The 20,658-nt window shown below is 41.2% G+C and overlaps 1 protein-coding gene across 2 annotated transcripts in view; it reads left to right on the top strand.

Annotated features, from left to right (window-relative positions):
* Window positions 1-20,658, top strand: part of EFCAB7 (EF-hand calcium binding domain 7) — an 88,229-nt gene that overhangs the window by 24,104 nt on the left and 43,467 nt on the right. For both annotated transcript variants that reach the window (XM_033915975.1, XM_033915976.1), the window contains exons 5-7: window positions 6,943-7,138; window positions 8,195-8,313; window positions 20,156-20,297. In XM_033915975.1, coding sequence (XP_033771866.1) covers window positions 6,943-7,138; window positions 8,195-8,313; window positions 20,156-20,297 — 457 coding nt within the window. The remainder of the gene's footprint in view (window positions 1-6,942; window positions 7,139-8,194; window positions 8,314-20,155; window positions 20,298-20,658) is intronic.

Below are 20,658 nucleotides of genomic sequence, written 5' to 3'. Positions count from 1 at the left end.
AAACATAAGAATAGCCAATGGTCCATCTAGCCTAGAATTCTGTTTCCACAGTTATCAATCCAGGTCACAAGTATCTGGCAGAAACTCAAATAGTAGTCAAATAAGCTCCTTTATTTGATACGGTTTAAGCTGCTTCATCAAGTGAATTTTTAAGAAAGCATTCTGAGTGGCCCAAGCCACTGGAAAGGAGCTTTCCTTATCCAACATCAGCCCTTTCAACGAGTCACAAGAGTCAGGAGTGGTACTTGAGGACTGGAGAAGGGCGGATGTGGTCCCTCTTCACAAAACTGGAAGTAAGGAAAAAGTAGGGAATTACAGGCCGGTAAGACTGACTTTTATGGTAAGCAAATTAATGGAAACACTTTTAAAACAGAGAATGGTCAAGTTTCTGTAATCCTGTGGATTACAGGACCAGAGACAACATGGATTCACTAGAGGTTGGTCTTGTCAGACAAATCTGATCAATTTCTTTGACTGGGTGACCAGAGAATTGGATAGAGGATGTGCGCTAGATGTGGTATATTTAGATTTTAGCAAAGCCTTTGACAATGTTCCACACAGATATCTAATAAATAAACTGAGTGCCCTCTGGATGGGTCCCAAAGTGATGGGCTGGGTCAAGAACTGGTTGAGTGGAAGGCGACAGAGCGTAGTGATCAATGGAGATCTCTCTGAGGAAAGGGATGTTACTAGTGGTGTGCCTCAAGGTTCTGTTCTTCGGCCTGTTTTTTAACATTTTTATAAACGATATTGCTGAAGGGCTGTCTGGTAAGATTTGCCTCTTTGCAGATGATACCAAAATCTGCAATATTGTAGACAAGCTGGATGGTATGAATAACATGAAGAAAGACCTGGTGAAGCTTAATGAATGGTCTGAAATTTGGCAGCTAAAATTTAATGCTAAGAAATGCAAGGTCATGCATTTGGGCTGCAAAAACTCAAGGGAATAATACAGTTTAGGGGGTGAAGAGCTTATGTTCACGACAGAAGAGCAGGACTTGGATATGATTGTATGTGATGATCTTAAGGTGGCCAAACAGGTTGAAAAAATGACGTCGAAAGCTAGAAGGATGCTAGGTTTCATAGGGAGAGGTATGGCCAGTAGGAAAAAGGAAATATTGATGCCCCTGTATAAGATTTTGGTGAGACCTCATTTAGAATATTGTGTACAATTCTGGAGGCCACACCTTCAAAAAGATATAAAAAGGTTGGAGTCAGTCCAGAGGAAGGCTACTAAAACGGTATGTGGTCTACGTCATAAGGTGTATGGGGACAGACTATATTTTGGAGGAAAGGTGTGAGAGGGGAGATATGATAGAGATGTTTAAATACCTACATAATGTAAATGTGCATGAGTCGAGTCTCTTTCATTTGAAAGGAAACTCTGCAATGAGAGGGCATAGGATGAAGTTAAGGGGTGATAGGCTCCTTAGTAATCTAAAGAAATACTTTTATACAGAAAGGGTGTTAGATGCATGGAACAGTCTTCCATTTTACATTTTTGTGCCTTTTGACACACTGTGAAATTAGTTGAGGAAGCAGCAGTTTCAGTTTCTCCTTCTCCACGGTCTCTGCTGTCCACTTCAGTTCTTCCTTTTGCAGGTGAGCATGAAGGTGTCTTTTTGATCTGCTCTGTTTATTTCTTTAATGTTTTAAGGTGTCTTTTTGGTTTTTCGGCTTGTTTGCCGATTATTTTTTGCAGCTTCAAGGGACTGCTTTGCCTGCTTGAAGAGGAGCAGATGTTTAATTCTACAGCTAGCAGGTGTATCCTTTGGGGACATGTACAGTCAGCCTGCTGAAGATTTGTGTTCTGTGCCCTCAGCACTTGCTCACTTCCTTGACTTGGTCAGGAGCTTGAGCACAGGCTGTTAGACACCAGTAGTGTCCTTCGGGGTGTTCGAGTTGCTGGCCACAACTTTGCCTTCCCCCTTCCCCTTTTCCACAATGAGCTTTGCGGTCCTGGGGTCTAGAGAATCAGTCTGACTGAGGTCTGACTGGCAGCCGAAGATCTCGGAGTGGCAGCTGACCGGTAGCTTGAGGCAGAGAACCCCTCAAGATCCAGCAGCACTTTAACAGAACTGAAGCAGGCTGCATCACCATTTCCCCAGTACATGGTCTGTGAATACAAGCTGTGACAGCCTATAGGGAAAATCAGGGGATCTTGAAAACTGTGTTTTGACTGTTTCTGCACTTAGGTCTTTGGTCCCCCTGCTCTAAAATCCTATATTCTGAATTTTTTGGTGAGCCCTGAAGCGTTTTGAAGCCCCTTTTTTGTGCTAAAATGCTGTGGCGGTGGCCATCATGGATCTCCAAATTTATTTTTCCTAAGTTCTCCAACTTCTTCGAAACACCTCATTTTGCCTAAAACTGATAGGGATGGAGACCTCGGACCCTAATAACCCTACATCATGCCTTATTTGTACTGGATGGGCAGCTGAAGAGCACCCTTGCTCCAAGTGCCACACGGCATGGAATGGAGGGGCAGGAGCTTCGGGCTTAGCTCCTCCACAGACCTCTAGGGCTGGAGAAAGGCAGATGGTCCTGTCTGGAGGAATGAAACACCTGGAAACCTGGGACAGTGGTCCTGCTTATCTTAAGGGCGTAGATGCTTTGCAGCCCAAGAAAAGGCGTTTGCTCCGCCCTAAGGAGCAAGGAGAGTTGCCCACTCAGGCCTTTATCCCAGAGTTCATTAATCTCCTATGGCAGGCTTATGTACAGGGCAGAACTCTGCCTGTTAGGTTCACAAGTGCACAGGTCCCTCTGGACACTCAGAGCAATTTTATCCTAAGAGCAGACTATTCTGGATCCTGCTGGTCCCTCAGCCAGGGAGGATGAGGGATCAGATTTAATCCCTTTATTGTCGCAAAGTGAGGCTTCATTGGTGAGAGAGGCACCCTCTCATATGGAGGACCAGGAGGTGATATCAGCCATAGGCCAGGGATGGGATCCCTCCATTCGCCGACTCTCTTTTAATCGTATGCATTGTTTGAGATCATTACCGAGTCCCTTCGAGAATTGAAGATAGACCCTCTGCAAATCCCATCTGCTCAGTGTTCTATTCTGAGCAGACTCTAGGCTCAACTCACTTTTTTCCCATGGCACCTGAACATGAGGATCTTAATCACAGAGTCCTGGGACACCCCTGGAGGCTCCCTGAAGGTGGCTAAAATCATGTCTAAACTATATCCAATGGATAAGAAGTTCCAGCAAATGTTTGCTATGCCAAAGGTGGATTCCCTGGTTGCCCAGGTGACCAAACATACTTCCCTTCCAAGTGAGGGCAGCATAGTTTTAAATGATCCGCAGGTCCACAGAATGAATATGGTCCTCAAGAGGCAGTTTGAGCTGCTAGCCTTAGGAATTAAGGCTGCTGCCGTGACTTCCTCTGTGGCATGCACCTATCATTCCAGGCTCCGAAATCAGAACCTGACAGAGGCTGAGCCCCTACCACAGCTTGTGTTAGCTGAAGTGGACTACATAGTGAATGCACTCTATGATATAATCAGAATCATGGTGAAAGACTCAGCTTATTCAATTTCTACCTGTTGTATGCTTTGGATCAGACAATGGGCGGGTGATTCAACCTCTAAAGCAACGCTGAGTATGCTCTCATTCAGGGGACAGATGCTGTTTGGCAACAGCCTAGATGATCTTATGGCCAATGCACAAGATCACTGGCCAAGATCTTTACCAGACAGCAGACCCTGAGCAGCCAGAGATCAGAGCCTGGGGTCCTTTCATGGGTCCTGGCGCTCTAGCCAGTACTCAACTGGATCGTCTACCCAGAGAAGTTCTCTGGGAATCGGAGGAATCAAGGTTTTAGGCTCCTGCTCCGCAGTGCCAGCCAAAAAGCCACAATGATGCCAACCTTTTGCTCCTCTGAAAACTGGAGGTCAGCTCTCTCACTATATCCTCATCCTTCTCAATCTGTCTGCCACCTTTGATACTGTTGATCATTGTCCACTCCTTGATATGCTGTCCTTGTTAGGATTCCAGGATTCTGGCCTCTCCTGGTTTTCTTCCTATCTTTCCCATCACACCTTCAGTGTATGCAATGGTGGTTCTTCCTCCAAAGCCTTCCTGCTATCAATTGGTGTACCTCAAGGCTCTGTCCTGGGACCGCTCCTTTTCTCAATCTATACCTGCTCACTTGGAGCACTGATCTCCTTCCACAGCTTCCAGTATCACCTCTACGCTGATGACTCTCAGATCTACCTCTCTGCCAAATATCTCTACTGAATCCCAGACCAGAGTCTCAGCCTTCCTGTCCGACATTGCCACCTGGATGTCTTGCCGCCATCTAAAATTGAATATGGCTAAAACAGAGCTGCTCATCTTCCCCCCTAAAGCCACCACTTCCCTCATTCTCAGTCTCTGTGGACAGCACTCTCAAACTTCTTGTTTTGTCTGCTCGAAATCTTGGAGTCATCTTTGACTCCTCTCTCTCCTTCACCGCCTAGATACAACATATCACTAAAACCTGCCACTTCTTCCTCTATAATATTACTGAAATCCAACCCTTCCTCTCTTGAGCACACTACCAAAACACTTATCCACGCCCTCATCACCTTGCGCTTAGATTACTGCAACTCGCTACTCTCAGGCCTTCCGCTTAGCCATCTCGCTCCCCTCCAGTGCATCCAGAATTCAGCTGCATGACTCATGTTCTGGAAGAGCTGCTATACTCATGTTACCCCTCTCCTAAAGTCACTTAATTGGCATCCCGTCCATTGCAGACTACAATTCAAGTTCCTCTTACTGACCTACAAATGCCCTCACTCAGCTGCCCCTCACTATCTCTCTTCACTTATCTCCCCCTATGATCCCTTCCATGAGCTCCACTCAGCTGGTAAGTCCCTCCTATCTGTGCCTTTCTTGATGGCAATTACATCTCAGAATTTAAGACACTGTCGTGCAGAGAGCCGTTTCTCAGGATCATGGAAGCAAGAGTAACCATACATATGGTTCCCTCTTTCCTACCGAAGTTCATTTTGGCATTTAATGTCAACCAGCATTTCACCCCACAGGGATCAAGAAGAAAGACAAGTCCTTAAAGGTTTTGGATATAAGGAAAGTCCTATTGCATTACCTGGAGGTGATTAATGAGTATTGTCTCTCAGATCATCTTTTTGTGTTAACCAGCCAGGCGAGACGAGGCAGACCTGCTTTCAAGACCACCATCTCTAGATGGATTCGTAGAGATACATCCTCTGCATATAGTGGTTGTGGCAAACAATCACCTAGCTCGTTGAAGGTGCATTCGACAAGAGTGGCCTCCTCTTGGGCGGAAGCATGGGCTATTCCTCATGAGATTTGTAGATCAGCAACCTAGTCCTCCCTTCATACCTTCACCAAATTCTATAGGGTGGACATATCAGTACAGGATGATGCTACTTTTGGGTCCTTGGTGCTATGAGCAGGCTCATCTGTTCCACTCTTGAGCTTGAGGACTACTTAGGTATGTCCCTATGGTTCAGCATACCACCCTTATTGCACTGAAAAAAGAGCTTAAGTTCTTACTTTGATAATACCTTTTCCAGTAAATAGGAATGGGCTGGGTTAGGTGGAAAGGTCCTGTGCAGGTCACAGGCAGCTTTTCAGCAGGGCTGTTGCTGGCTGCAGGGCCAAAGACTGGCTTAGGCCACGGGAGAGAAGTGCCGAGGGGTGAGGGTGGGGGGGTGAAAGAAGAGCAGAAGGCAGGAATAAAGTTTGCTGCAATACGTTTCCCTACCTAGGGATTCTTGAGGGGAAGTTATGTCCGAGGCTCACTATTGGAAAAACTGAGTGTTGGATGACACACAAGGAATTGCTCCTGATTGGCCATCAAGCTCCAGCTCTGTGTCTCTGGTGGATGTGCAAAGATGAGAGCTCTGCACATCCACCAATTAGAGAGACAGAGCTGGAGCTTGATGCTGAGTGACAATCAGCAACTGGGGCACTGTGGTGTGAAGCAAGCTGCACTTAGAGATAACATTGGTCCAATAATTACCATCCATAAGTAGACATGTTATATATATATATATATATATATATATATATAGGACCCCTTTTTTTTTTTTTTTTATAATTCTTTATTCATTTTTAAACTTTCAACAAGTGTACAATATAAGTAATACATAGATTTACTAACATCACTTGATAAATCTATCAAGATCATAACAAAGGTATATATATCTAAACCCTTCTTCCCCCCTCCCTTTCCATACAATTATTTAATTGAATCAATCTTTGTCATATTTCTTTTTTTACATTTTTATTTTTTTTTTTTCATTTATATAAACCCTCCCCTTTCCCTTCCAATCATAAATAATGTTAATAAAATGGTGTTTATTCATTACAAAACAATGTCAAGGACCCCTTTTACAAAGCCATGGCAGTAAATGCATCAAAGCCCATTTAATTCCTATGGGCTTGGCTTTGTAAAAGGGACCCTTACAGTTACACCCCCCCAAAAAAAAATAATAATAATACAGGCATGAAGAAATCACTGTTAAAGGTTTCTTTTCTTTATTATTTTTGTTTCCTTAATAGATTTCTCTGCATATTTCTGTTTGGATTTATGTTATTGGTGACTACTTAGAGGTTTAAGTTCCATGAAACACTGAATTGTATTTATTTTTCTTTATAAATCTTTCCTCAGGAAGTGTTTATTTCTGGGAACTTTTCCTGTTTCTGGACAAGTATTGTTTACTTGTGAATACTGTAAAATTTTTGAATAAAAAATTTATCTTGGCTTTGAAGAGGCTGAGAATGTTTAATGGCTTGCCAATATTTAAAGGCTGTAATTGTGTGCTCTATGAACTTTTATGGCACTAGCATTTTAGTCTGGTCATGTGATGCTTTCTCTACATTACACAAATTAATATGATGTATTGGAAATTATGTTTTCAAACTGCACAATGTAACATCTAACTAATGTTTTTGTGCTTTCATGCCCTCTAGTTTTGTAAATTATTTATTGCAACCAAAGAGCAGTGTCTCAAGACTGCAGTAGAAAAGCTGGAAGCTGATGGTAAAATAAGACAGCAACAGTTTGGAAGTCTTGCTGGCAAGTCTCCTGAAGGTACAGCATCACCAACCTCTAAACAGTCTTCAAAAACCCCAAAGAAAATTGACCTTGACAGCATACCAAAAAAAGGTATGTGAAGGAAACAAGAGTTAGCAGTTGTTACTTGAGAATTAAGTTCTAAATATCTGTTTGATTTGTAAATGAAGTAACAGATGGCATCCACAACCAGATATATGCAGGCTGCATTTTTCTTCTGCTATAGTCCAGAACAGACAGCTGTATAACGCACGTAATTTGTAGTATTCTGTAAGTCATGTATTACAGATTTGAGACACGGTCATGCCCCTCCCATGCTGCACCCTGTGTTCGCCCTTCTTACATAGAAACATAGAAAAATGAAGGCAGATATAGACCATATGACCTATCCAGTCTGCCCATCCATGCCATCTACTCCTTTAGAGATCTTGAATTCAAAAAATTCTGCTTCCTTCTCCACTCCCACCCCACAGCCAACTTTGAACCTGTGACCCTCAGATTCAGAGGCAGCAATCTTCCAGGTAGAGCTATTCTGTGCATACTGTGTTGTGAAACCATTGTGGCATGCATGTCAAGTGTGTGCTGTCTTATAGAATAGTAACCAACTTATTTAAGATAAGTTTTAAAAGATTAAGTTATTGATATTAACATATAATACATTAAAGGTTTGAAAAAATAAAAAAACATGGAAAAATAAGTATATAGAGGGGCTAGTGAAGAAGCCATAGCCATAAAGAAATATTTGGCAGCCATGAAGAATGAGTGGTGACCAAATGGCATGTCTGAAGCCCTGAAAAACTTAGAAAAAGTAAGAAAAAAAGATATAGGACATTGAATGGTCTTATAGAATAGCACATAATACTCATATATGCATAAGTGCTTCTCTTCTGTGCACTTAAACATAAATAACTGCACACACCCATTTCTAGCATTCCCTTTTTAAGCTGTTAGACAAAGCCAACCAAAACGCAGACCAGATATTACCAAAACTTTCACTCCATTGCTGAGCTGAGCTGTGTAACAAAGGATCATTTTATACCAATACTGGCCGGAAAATTTCCTGCTAATTGTTCAGATTTTACATGACTGTGACAACAGTGTAACACCCATGCAAGTGAACCATGTAGGTAATTAATAACAATATTTTAGTTGACAGATTTTTTCGACCCATCTCTGCCCAGAGCTACAAAGCATCTATTTCGTCCATTATCAGCATGGGTGCCAACAGTGCTAAAAATTCAAAGATAATTGAACCAAACACTATAAAGGTAATCTTTAATGTCATTGCTACTACATACTGTTTTTTTTATTTTTACCTTATACTTTTAGTTTCAAAGGTAAAGCAATAGGGAGACAGCCTGAAATTTTTTCACTTGTTTGAAAACCTGTTACCATTATCAGCAACAATATCAGCTTACACTGTAGACTCATATCTTGATGAGTCCTTAGTATAAGCGAAATATTAAGACAAGCATGTAACAGCTACAAAGAACACTTTTTAGTATCAATAAATTACTTTAAAAGCAGCGCAATAATGTGGTAAAGCTACTTATAGTGATCTTTCGAATGTAAGCATAGTCAAAGGTGCCATTTGTAAATCATAGATTTCACGGAAACTATTATTGATTCTAGTTGTGTGAGAATAAGTCTCAATGTAAGTCTTTGAGCCTATGAATACTGATGCTTTATATTATTATAATATTTATATTAGCATTTGTAGGAGGTAATTTTATAAAGCATTTTCCACATGTAAAACCTATTTTACATGCAGAAAAGAGCTTTTATAAAATCATGTAACTGCAGACACATTTAAAAAGTATGTGTAGAGGGAGGAAATGACATCATTGACCATGCACTACAGCTAAATGAGACGCTCTGTTTCATGGGCCATAAAAGATGAAAAGCCTGAACCTCTTAGAGCAAAAAGCACCAACAAAAGCAGAGCTTGGACTGAGACCTGGACTCACCCATGTTGAGCACTCACAGTAGAGCAGTGGTTCTGAAGGATTATGCATTCAGCACAAGTCATTGAGCTATGCAGATGGCTTCCAAGTTGGCCATGACTAATATCACAGTAGGAGAAAAGGAAGAGCAGCGCTAAGTGGTAGCCCAAGTCACCAGAGAAGAATTGAGCAGCTGGTTTCAAGAATTAAAGGCAGAAGTGTTGGTGGTGAGAGGCAACCTTTTGGAGATACTGATGATGATATAGTCAGATGTGGTGGAGGAAATAGAGAACATGAGTAAGCTAAATAAAAGATTGGCATAGGTGGAAGAGTGTGAAGATCAACTTTTGGATAAGATGGAGAACTTGGAGAGAAATGATGTGATGGAACTTGAGGATCAGAGGAGAATTGGAGCTAACAGAGTATGCGGACAGTATGGATATTGCAAGGAAAAATTGCAAAATGTTACTGGCTTTGGGTGAATATTCAATGTTCAAGGTGAAACACTGAAAACTAAAGGCCAGTAAAGACCATATGACTTATCCAGCCTGTCCATCCACGCCATTTATTATCCCTTCCTCTCCTTTACAGATCCTTTATACTTGTCCCAAGCTAGCTTGAATTCAGATACATTGTTTGTCTGTACCACCTCTACTGGGGAACCAATCCACAAATTTACCACCCTTTCAGTAAAGAAATACATTTTGTCAGGTTACTTTCTGTTTTCACCTTTATCCTATGCCCCCTCATTCCTGAGCTTCCTTTCAGTTGAAAGAGACTTGCCTCCTGTGCATTTATGCCACAAAGGTACTTACCGTATTTTCACTCATATACCGCGCACCCGTGTAAAACGCGCACACGGGTATAGTGCGCGGGGAACACAAATTTATGTAAATAAATTTTTGTATACCGCGCATGCCGCCCCGACTCTCCTGTCGCCGCCCGACTCTCCTTTCGCCCGCCCTGACTCTCCTCTGGCCACCCCGACTCTCCTTTCGCCCCCTTGAAGTCCTGTTCCCACCCTGAAAGCCTGTTGCCCCCCCCCCCGACGTCCGATTCACCCCCCCCCCCCCCGCAGGATCGCTCGCACCCCCACCCCGAAAGACCGCTCGCACTCGCACCTCGAAGGACCGCTCGCACCCCCACAGCCTCCCTCCCCCCCCATCATGGAGAAGCTCCTACCCTGTTGCTTCCTCTGCCGGCAGTTCTGGCCCTTCTGTGAGCCCTGCGTCTGCTGCTTCCTCTTCCGGCGGTCCCGACCCTTCTGTGAGTCCTGCGCTGCTTCCTCTTCCGGCGGACCCGCCCTTTCTCTGACATTTGGGCTGCAAAAATCCGAGGGAACGGTACAGTTTAGGGGGTGAAAAACTTATGTGCATGACAGAAGAGCGGGTCTTGGGTGTGATTGTATGTGATGATCTTAAGTGGCCAAACAGGTTGAAAAGGTGATGGCGAAAGCTATAAGGATGCTAGGTTGCATAGGGAGAGGAGGAAATAGGAGGTATTAATGCTCCTGTATAAGACTTTGGTGGAACCTCGTTTAGAATATTGTGTACAATTCTGGAGGCCTTACCTTCAAAAAGATATAAAAAGAATGGAGTCTGTCCAGAGGAAAGCTACTAAAATGGTGTGTGGTCTTCGTCATAAGGTGTATGGTGACAGACTTAAAGATTTCAATCTGTATACTTTGGAGGAAAGGCGGGAGAGGGGAGATATAATAAAGATGTTTAAATACCTACTTGATGTAAATGTGCATGAGTCAAGTCTCTTTCATTTGAAAGGAAGCTCTGGAATGAGAGGGCATAGGATGAAATTAACATGTGCTAGGCTCAAGAGTAAGCTAAGGAAATACTTTTTTACAGAAAGGGTGATAGATGCATGAAACAGTCTCCCAGAAGTGGTGGTAGAGGCAGACTATATCTGAATTCAAGAAAGCCTGAGATAGGCACATGGGATCTTTTAGAGAGATGAAGAGATATTGGTACTGCAGATGGGCAGACTGGATGGGCCCTTTATCTGCCATCATGTTTCTATGTGAAACTGCAGAAGGAGGGAATGTGTCATCACTGGCTTGTTTGGTTTAGCCTTCATTTTTAATGAAGTTAAAAAGAGGATCTTGTCAGGATCAGAAGCTTTAATGACACTGAAAGAGGCTGGACTGGAGGCACTGCCCCAAACTGAACAGAGCAGAGCATCGTAGAGGTAATTGAAAGCCATGAGCAGAGAAATGGCAGAAGATGTCAAAATTGCCTCATTGGAGAATAAGAGGCAGGAATGAAGAATCAGCCCAAAGCAGAGCAGGATGTTGCAAAGATGGACAGTTGATTGAAAATTGAGCAGTGATGGGTCTAGGGTAGATCCTGTGGATGAATGTCTAGAATGAATGGGGCATGAATGCATGAGGGGAGATGGGAAAAAGGGGCAGAAGTCTATATAGGAAGTAAAGAGGAAGATCATTGTGCATATGGTAGGTAAGGATGAAGTGAATTGAGAAGGGCTGATGGGAGCATGAGGAGACCCAGGATAGGTGTGAATACAAGAGTGTAGGAGGGTGAGGAAAGGGAAGGGAAGGAGGGAAAGGAAGGATTTGAGAATGTACAAAGCATATGGTCAGAGTAGAAGAGAAGGAAGGGGGTGGTAGCATGAAGAGCACACTAAATGTTGAATGTGGGGAAATGAGACAGAGGATGTTAAAGGAGTCAAGAAGGGGGCAAATGGATGTAGTCTGTATAAAGAAAAATAAAAGTGGGCAAAGTCTGGAACAGAACACATTGATCCTCAGTATTAAGTGAGCTTAACGAAATGGTTGAGATAAAAGTGATGTTTTATTCATAGTTAGAAAGACCCGATACGTTCCATGTTTCGGTTACAAAAGAGCCTGTGGCTTTCTTCAGGGTGTGCTGTGAGGTCTGCAGTTTGTCTTTATATATTAGGTCCTCAAACCTGATTGGTTGGAGCTTGAGGTGAATGAGACACCTGTCTACCAGCCCAATAGCCCTTATGGCTGCAAGTGACACTTAATGGCTGTATAGTAGGATTTTAGTGGGTTTTGGTGGCCTCACACTTTACACCATAAATGAAGTAGTTAGAGTGTCTTATGGGCCTGGGTAATCCTCTCTATGGCCCATCCACCAGGCTACTTAAGATACCTATGTAATTATCTACTAACCTTTCTCTTACCAAATGCTGCTGTTCTTAGAGACAGGTATGTACTGTTTTATTCATATTTGGGGGGGAAGTTAGAACACCAAAATCCTGCTGTACTGTCATAAGGTGCCTCCTTATGCCCACTATTAGGATAGTGGGGAGGTGGGTATAGTAGGTTTTAGGGGAGTTTTGGAGGGCTCACCATACCTTAGAAGGGGGTTATGGTGAGATGCATATCTGGCTCCCTTTATGTGACGTTCACAGCAGTGCCCTCTAAAGTGCACAACTGTTCTACTGGGATGTCTGTGTGGCTAGTCCATTATAGTGCTGGCCTATTTGGGTGTTTCTAACTTGGACATTTTTATGGTCAAAAATGGTTGCCTAGACGTTTTAGCAGCCAAGATGTCCAAGTAGAAGATTTTTGAAAAAATTTGGATGGCCCTTTTGAAAATGACCTTTTCACCGCCTCCAATTTTGCAGGAAACGTCCAAAGTTGGACTTAAAGACTTTCTATTGAAAATGGCCCTCCATGTTGCCTTTATAAAATTGGCTCTAAATAAACCCTTTTTGGACTTCTTACTTGATTTTTTTTTTTTTTTTAATAGAAAACTTACGTTCTTAATGGCAGAATGTAAATAAAAGTCAAATTTGCAACACAGCTGTAGTGAGAAATCAGGTTGCTTTTTGATCTTGCTGGCAGGAGTTAGTGTCTGAATGTCAGTGTGCTCGTTTGGTTTAAGTAAAATGTACTGTATAGAGAAAAAAAAGGGGGGTGGAAATCGGTGAACAAAGACTGCTTGGTCAATCTTAAGATGTTTATGAAGGCTGTAATTCTTCAGTGGGTGAGTTGATTTAATTTCAGAACATTGCCCTGAGCTACAAAGACTCTAGTCAGTCAGTGTCACCAGCCTGGCTGGCTTGTTGAGTAGCACATCCTTCTGTTTCCTCCAGCATTCATAGTTTCACGGCTTGAAAGGATAGGGAAAAACATGCTTTGCAGCAAACCATAAGGGCCAGCAGCACAGTGATCCAAACAGCAATGTGCTACTAAGTTCTTACAAAGAGCTCTCACTTTTACCAGGGTTTTACCAAAGGGCTTTTACCAGTGCTTCTCTGCACACTATTCTCATAAAATAATTTTAACAAGGGACTCACTAGGTTCAAGACCTATGAGCCACTTCAACTGTTTCACTTCATTTTAAAAATTAAATTTTAGAACACTCCAGAGCAGAAAATGCCGGATTTTACCAGGCATCTAAATAAGTTAAAGTTTAAAAGGAAATATTTGCAACCTAAAATAATCTCGGTCTCAACCCATCAACTTAACTCCACAGATGCTCATTTTATTGAGCTTTTTGGTTCTTCCCAAATAACAGTTGCATGGGATAGACACAAAGGATCCCTAAATAGAGAGAACATAGTATCAAAATAAAACTTAACACATACAGCTATGAGTTCATTGGTGATGGTCAGGAGTGGAGCTTAGATGGCAACTCCCGCAGTGGAGAAATGAGGCCAATGCCAGATAGACTTCTGCAAGGTGTGTCGCGTACATGGCAAGACAGATCTGGATAGGCTGAAGCAGGCTTTGACAGCAACTCTACTAGCTGGAAAGTATGGCAAGTGCTGGGCTGATTTTTACAGACTAATGCCTGAAAAATGGCAAGAAAACAGCTCGGAATTAAGTATGTGTATGTTATACCACATTCATATCATATGCTATGCATTCAGGTGCTATATATCTCAGTGAAGGAGGGGAAGACATCTTAAGGTGGAACTTAATAAAATGTTGTTGGTAATGGCTGAATCATAAATTGATAATGAATGTGACTGCTGGGTAGACTGCACGGACATAGTAACATAGTGGATGATGGCAGATAAAGACCTGCATAGTCCATTCAGTCTGCCCAATAAGATAAGCTCATTTGTTATGTTCTATGAAGTATACTGTACTTTTCTAAAAGGTGTTCAGCATCATATAAATAAAAGATTTGGAGTTTCATTCAATGTTACCATAATATTTGGATTTGTTCCCTGGGAATTTCCATTTGTGAACAAGTTTCCCTAGGTGTATACTAGGGCGAGGCTCCATCCTTTCAAACGTAAACATCTCATATTTTTTTTTTACCAAAGTTCTGTGGTTAACCCTAATTTTGTGAGTTATAGATTGCCACAAAAGACTTGATTTACTTCCCTGTCAATTAACTTATAGTTATAACTTGACGATATTGATTTTTATTTAGAGTAACGCGCTCTTTCTGTTTTCTTTACAATAAATCATTCATTCAATATCAGTTCCTATGGGGGGAAAATAGCAAAGTCCCTTTGCAAAGTCAATATTTGTTGAGTGTTAATATTGATCTTTTTCCTTTTGTTTTCTCTTTCTTGACTCAACCTTTTCTAGTTTTCATTCAACAGCAAATAATAGCTAGAAATATATAGAGCATAAGCTGGAAACTGCTAGGACACATTAAAAATGGGCACCTGGAGACCTCTGTGTGCCAAAAAAATTATGATGACCATATACCGTAACTACCACTGGAAAAACTGAACTCATTGTTCTCTTGAGAAGCATTTTTGTTTCAAATAACAACTCCGGGTTTGTTGGGCTCTGAAGTGCTTTAAATCGTAAACTGCGAGACGGTGACATTTTTGTTCTATATTAAAATTTAAAACCCACTGCCTTCAAGAAACATATATTATTTTTCAAATTCTGTGCAGGAGTTTATAACCCTCATGCAATTTAATTTGCTTTTCTAATCTATTCAAACATAATAGTAAGTGTACAAAACATCAGGTTTTCTGTACAGGAGCCATTTTTCATTTCACAACCAACTAGAGTGTAAACAAATGGCTAGTGCATGCTGGAAATGATTAACTGAGTCATTCCATTAGTTTAGCAGAGGATCTGGGTTCCTGTTGTTGATCAGGCTGCTGCTTCCTTGGAAATGGAAGGACTGTGAATGTAGCTCTCATCATTTATAGAGCAGTCAACACTGTTCGTATGAACACAGTCACTAAAGCATTGACTGTTGCTTTGAAAAGATATTGCTTTTAGCACTGTTGGTGGCAGGATATTATGGAAGTACCTGGTCCATATATATGTAAGGGGGTTTCTTGGTGCAATACTAGAGGTCATTCACATTGAGAGCTTGGGGGGAAAAAAGAGCTTGCGGAGAGGCCTCACAGGGGAAGATAAGCAAGAAAAAAAAAAAAGATTCATTATATCCAACCAATGCTTATGCTCCAGTGACATCCTGCTTTCCAAAACAGAATATTAACATTCTTACCCCCTTTATCGAAAGAGAATAGCTTGAAACATCATATTTTTATATAGCAAAAAAAGCAAGCATCTGCTATTAACGTGCATTACAATAACTGGTCAGAGTTAAATAATCATGGCTAACGGACAATTGGATTTTTTATCAGTGTATAATATTTAGCGGATGGTTTTGCAAAACAGTAATATAATCTAATGTGCATAGCACCATCTCCTGTATTGTATATGCATAGCAATCTATGATTTAATGTTTACCTACAGCACACACAAGATATCATAAAGAATTTGTTTTTAATATGCAACTAAATAAGAGCCAAGAAATTAACTGGAGTCAAAATAATACTGCTATATGGTTTATGAATGTTTAAAGAACCTCCCCGCCCAAGTCAATATATAGAAACCTTTTTTGACCAGCTGTCTCTTTCTACAGCCTCATACTCTCAACCCAGTTAGAAACATTGGATTTGATCTCAAACCATAAGCCTTTTTTTGCTGTATAGCACCCCAATAGCCCTTATGCTTTCAGGTGTCACCTATATGTCATAAGAACATAAGAATAGCCCCACTGGGTCAGACCAATGGTCCATTAAGCCCAGTAGCCCGTTCTCACGGTGGCCAATCCAGGTCACCAGTACCTGGTCAAAACCCAAGGTGTAGCAATATTCCATGCTACCGATACAGGGCAAGCAGTGGCTTCCCCCATGTCCTTCTCAATAATAGACTATGGACTTTTCCTCCAGGAATTTTCCCAAACCTTTCTTAAAACCAACTACGCTATTCACTCTTACCACATTCTCTGGCAACGCATTCCAGAGCTTAACTATTCTCAAAGTGAAAAAAAATTTCCTCCAATTGGTTTTAAAAGTCCCTGTAACTTCATCGAGTGCCCCCTAGTCTTTGTAATTTTTGACGGAGTGAAAAATCGATCCACTTGTACCTGCTCTACTCCAGTCAGGATTTTGTAGACTTCAATCATATCTCCCCTCAGCCGTCTCTTTTCCAAGCTGAAGAGCCCTAACCATTGTAGTCTTTCCTCATACGAGAGGAGTTCCATCCCCTTTACCATCTTGGTCATTCTTCTTGGAACCTTTTCTAGCACCACTATATCTTTCTTGAGATAAGAAGACCAGAATTGAACGCAATACTCCAGATAAGGTTGCACCATGGAGCGATACAGGGGCATTATAACATTCTTAGTCTTGTTAACCATCCCTTTTTTAATAATTCCTAGCATCCTATTTGCTTTTTTGGCCGCCACCACACATTGGGCAGAAGATTTCTTCGTATTGTCTACGAAGACACCCAAATCCATTTCTTGGGCACTAATCCCCAAGGTGGACCCTAGCATCCGGTAACTGTGATTCAGTAGGGTTTTGGTGGGCTCATACTTTCCACCAAAAGTGTAGCAGTTAGAGTGGAATATGGGCTTGGGTCTCTCTCTGCAGTCTACTGCACTGATCACTAGGCTACTCCAGACACCTGCTTACTGCTCTAGTAGGACTGGCCATAACTTCTGCAGCTGTCAGACAAGCAGATGTGTACTGTTTCAATCATATCTTTGGCAATTGGGAGGGAGTCAGTGACCACTGGGGGAGTATGGGGGTTATGCCTTCATCCCTCCAGTGGTCATCTGGTCAGTTTTGGCACCTTGTTGGCACTTATTAAAACAGGTCTAGCTCCAAACGTCCAAATGATGCCCTGGATATTTTGGAAAATGTTTGATTATCGCTGCAAAACATACAGATCATGTGTCTGCCCTAGTCCCGCCCAAAACACATCCCTTTGGAATTTAGACAAACTACTGACAAATGGCATAGAAAGCCATCTAGAAAATAGGTTTCAAAAATGATGATTTGGACATTTTGGCAAATAAAAAGTCCAAGTGCCACTTTATGCCATTTTGGGGATGTTTGTTTTTTGTAAATGAGCCCCATAGCGGAATAGAAAAGGTACAGAGAAGGGCTATGAAAATTCTAAAGTGAATGGACAGCTTTCCTACAAGGAAAGGCTAAAGAGGCTACAGCTCTTCAGCTTAGAAAAGAGATGGCTCAGGTTAGACATGATAGAGGTCTATAAAATACTGAGTGGAGTAGAATGGGTAGACATGAATTGCTTGTTTACTGTTTCCAAAACTACTAGGACTAGGGGAAACGCAATGAAGCTACTAAGCAAATTTAAAACAAACTGGAGAAAATATCTTTTCACTCAACGTGTAATTAAACTTTAAAATTCATTTCCAGAGAATGTGGTGAAAACAGTTAGCAGAGTTTAAAAAAGGTTTGGATAATTTACTAAAAGAAAAGTTTATTAAGCCATTATTAAAATGGACTTCAGAAAATCGTCTGCTTATTTCTAGGATAAGCAGCATAAATCTGTTTTACTCTTTTGGGATCTTGCCAGGTACTTGTGACCTGGATTGGTCACTGTTGGAAACGGGATACTGCTGGGCTTGATGGACCTTTGGACTTGATGGACCTCAGACCTCACTCTCCCCCACAAAAAACCCCAGCAGAACCCTTAGGGACACCACAGTTTAAACAATAATAGCAGGATAGGGTATTCTGCCAGCAGACAATATTCATCCAGAAAGAAAATAGTGGAACCAATTGAGAGCTGTTTTAGTGATACCTATATCCTGAAATCTGTAAAGCAGAAGGTCCTGGTCTACAAGATTAAAGGCCTCAGAAAGATCAAGAGGCGTGTGTATGGGAGACCTGTCTGTCTTGATTTAGAACTTGGTAGATTTAGGTGGTGATGCCAAGAAGAGCAGTTTCAGTGCTAAATGGTTTTCAAAATCCTGTTTGGTTGGAGTGGAAACAGTTTGTCTTTTCAAGATAATCTACTAATGATTGAGGACAACACATTTGGTCATTTTAGAGATATAGGAAAGTTGAGCAATTGAGTAGAACTTAGATTTGTGGTTAGGACCAAGTTTAGAGCGCTTCAGTTTAGACTGAAAACATACACAATTCCAAGAGGCAAGTATTGTACCCATTTCCAAACTCATTGTGATCATGTGCAGGAGGAGAATAAGGTTGGACTGGAGAGGGGATAGTTAGGATCGTATAGAAGTAGATGTAGAAGACTAGGGGGTGGGTTGGGGAGGGGTACAATTGGTGAGATGATGGGGCAGTTGCAGGGTGTTTATGGGTGTTGGGGCAGTTTGTGGGATATTGTGTTAGTTGCAGATAGTGTAGTTGGGAGTTATTTTGGGGTGTGGGGCGGTTTTCAGGGTAAAAGGCTTGTTTGGGGATGGGTTAGTTTGCAGGTGTTATAGTTGAGAGAGCAGATTTTTGGAGTGGACCAGTTCACGGGAAGTAGTTTTTGGAGATGGGGTGCTATGGCAGATGTGGGGGAGAGTTTTGGGGTGGTGGAGGCAGATTAGGTGTAAGGCATTTGTAAGGTGTGTAAATTTTTTGGGTGAGGAGAGGGCAGTTTGAGAGCATTCCACCTTTTAAATAGCCTTGCCCTCTTTTCTAACTACTACATTTCACTCTATGTTACAGAAGCTGGAACTTGATTTCCCATACAAATGCATTGGGCTCTCTAATAGAGGGCACATTTCTCTGTGGCCCCTGGTCAGATTAAGTCCATTTTCAAAATTTCTTAACATACCAAGTTTCATCTTATTCCATTAATTGTACTATGAGTGACCCCCCCAGTCTGACCTATTTTCATATCTCTTCTGTCTTTTTACTGGTTTTTCCATAATGCCTTGTATCATCCCATTCTGTAAGATTTTCAGAGACTTATTTTGCCTGAAGACAACCGTTCTTAACTCCTTTTCTATCATTCTTTCCACCTTCTGTTGGATTGTACAGTTTAGTTCAGTGTAGTTTATTAATTTATATTCTGCCTAAGCGAATAACAAAAGAGAAATACATATATAATTCATAAGACACAGCAATAGGCACATATGCTGAACAATAAACCATTATTAAAACAAAACATAAAACCTGACCTACTTCAAGACTTCCTAATAATTCCTTGGAATTGCAGCATAAATTTCCCATCTCAAAAGCCTGCTGTGCTACATGCCCCTAAAATCCTTCACCAAACAAATAAATATGTGTTTAATAATTTTTTGAAATTGTGCAGTATCATTCATTTTCCTAATTTATACTGGAAGTTTATGCCACAATATTCAGCCTGCCACTGAAAATGTAGTTTGTATACTCTTTTTAAAGGGAACTTTTCTCAGCACTGGTATAGAGAGGTGACACATACCCTCGAGGATGATACATTTTCAAAACTGTAGCCAAATAAGTTTGAATTCTCTTTTTAAAACCTTATGTATTAACAGTGGGATCTTAAAAATAATTCTACTCCCCACTGGCAACCAATGATATGTTTTCAAGAAAGGACTGATGTTGACAGTGAGAACTACTTGAAATAAGTCTAGCTGCTATATTTTGAGTAATCTGCAGTGCCCTAATACTGGACCTTGGTAATTCTACATATAGGATGTTACATTAATCCAACAAACTAATCACAAGACTTTGAACCGTCAACTTGAAATCTTCAACAGGAATGCAACCCCTCAATCTACTCAACATTTTCAATTTTAAAAAATGAGCTCCAAACAACCTTTCTGATGTATGGTCTGAAGGTAAATCCTGCATCTAAGGTCGCTCACAAAGATGGCAACATATGAATAGAAACAAATATGTTTCCCTCTTTGTAGTTGCATTAGTGTTCTGGTAATAATTTAATTTTGTTTGTTTTCTTGGTATGTGTTTGCAGGAGTGGCAATGCACACAGTCAAAAGGATGTTTTTTTTGGGAGGAGGACAATGAAATAATTTCACATCGTTACAGATTGCACATTAATCAGAAATCAACAGTATATATAACTATTAAACCCCTGAACCTCAGCCAAATAGAAGGTATATTTTTGTTTATATACAAATGAACTGGGTCTTCTGTCTAATGATGAACCAAGGATACATTTATTATATGGTGTGCTGACTAATGCAAGGTTTTACTATGGAAAGGTTCTAAGATCCAGGAAATGGATAGCTCACATGCTGGTTTTTGACTTAAAACTTTTGTAGAAATAAAGCTGTTTTCAGGCAGAATTCTTGTAAATATCTTGTAGCAAAAACATCTTGGTTGCAAGGCTTTTTTTGTAGATGGGGAAAAGTGGTGTTAACTGCTGCTTTAGCACTCTGAGGTTCTGCGTTTGATCCCAGCCTGCTCCTTGGGACTCTGGGCAAGTCCATTGCCCTAGGTACCACTGTTAGATTG

This window comes from Geotrypetes seraphini, chromosome 12 (genome assembly GCF_902459505.1).
Source record: "Geotrypetes seraphini chromosome 12, aGeoSer1.1, whole genome shotgun sequence".
In the NCBI taxonomy this organism is placed as follows: Eukaryota; Metazoa; Chordata; class Amphibia; order Gymnophiona; family Dermophiidae; genus Geotrypetes; species Geotrypetes seraphini.
This window is presented reverse-complemented; position numbering and strand designations above follow the sequence as displayed.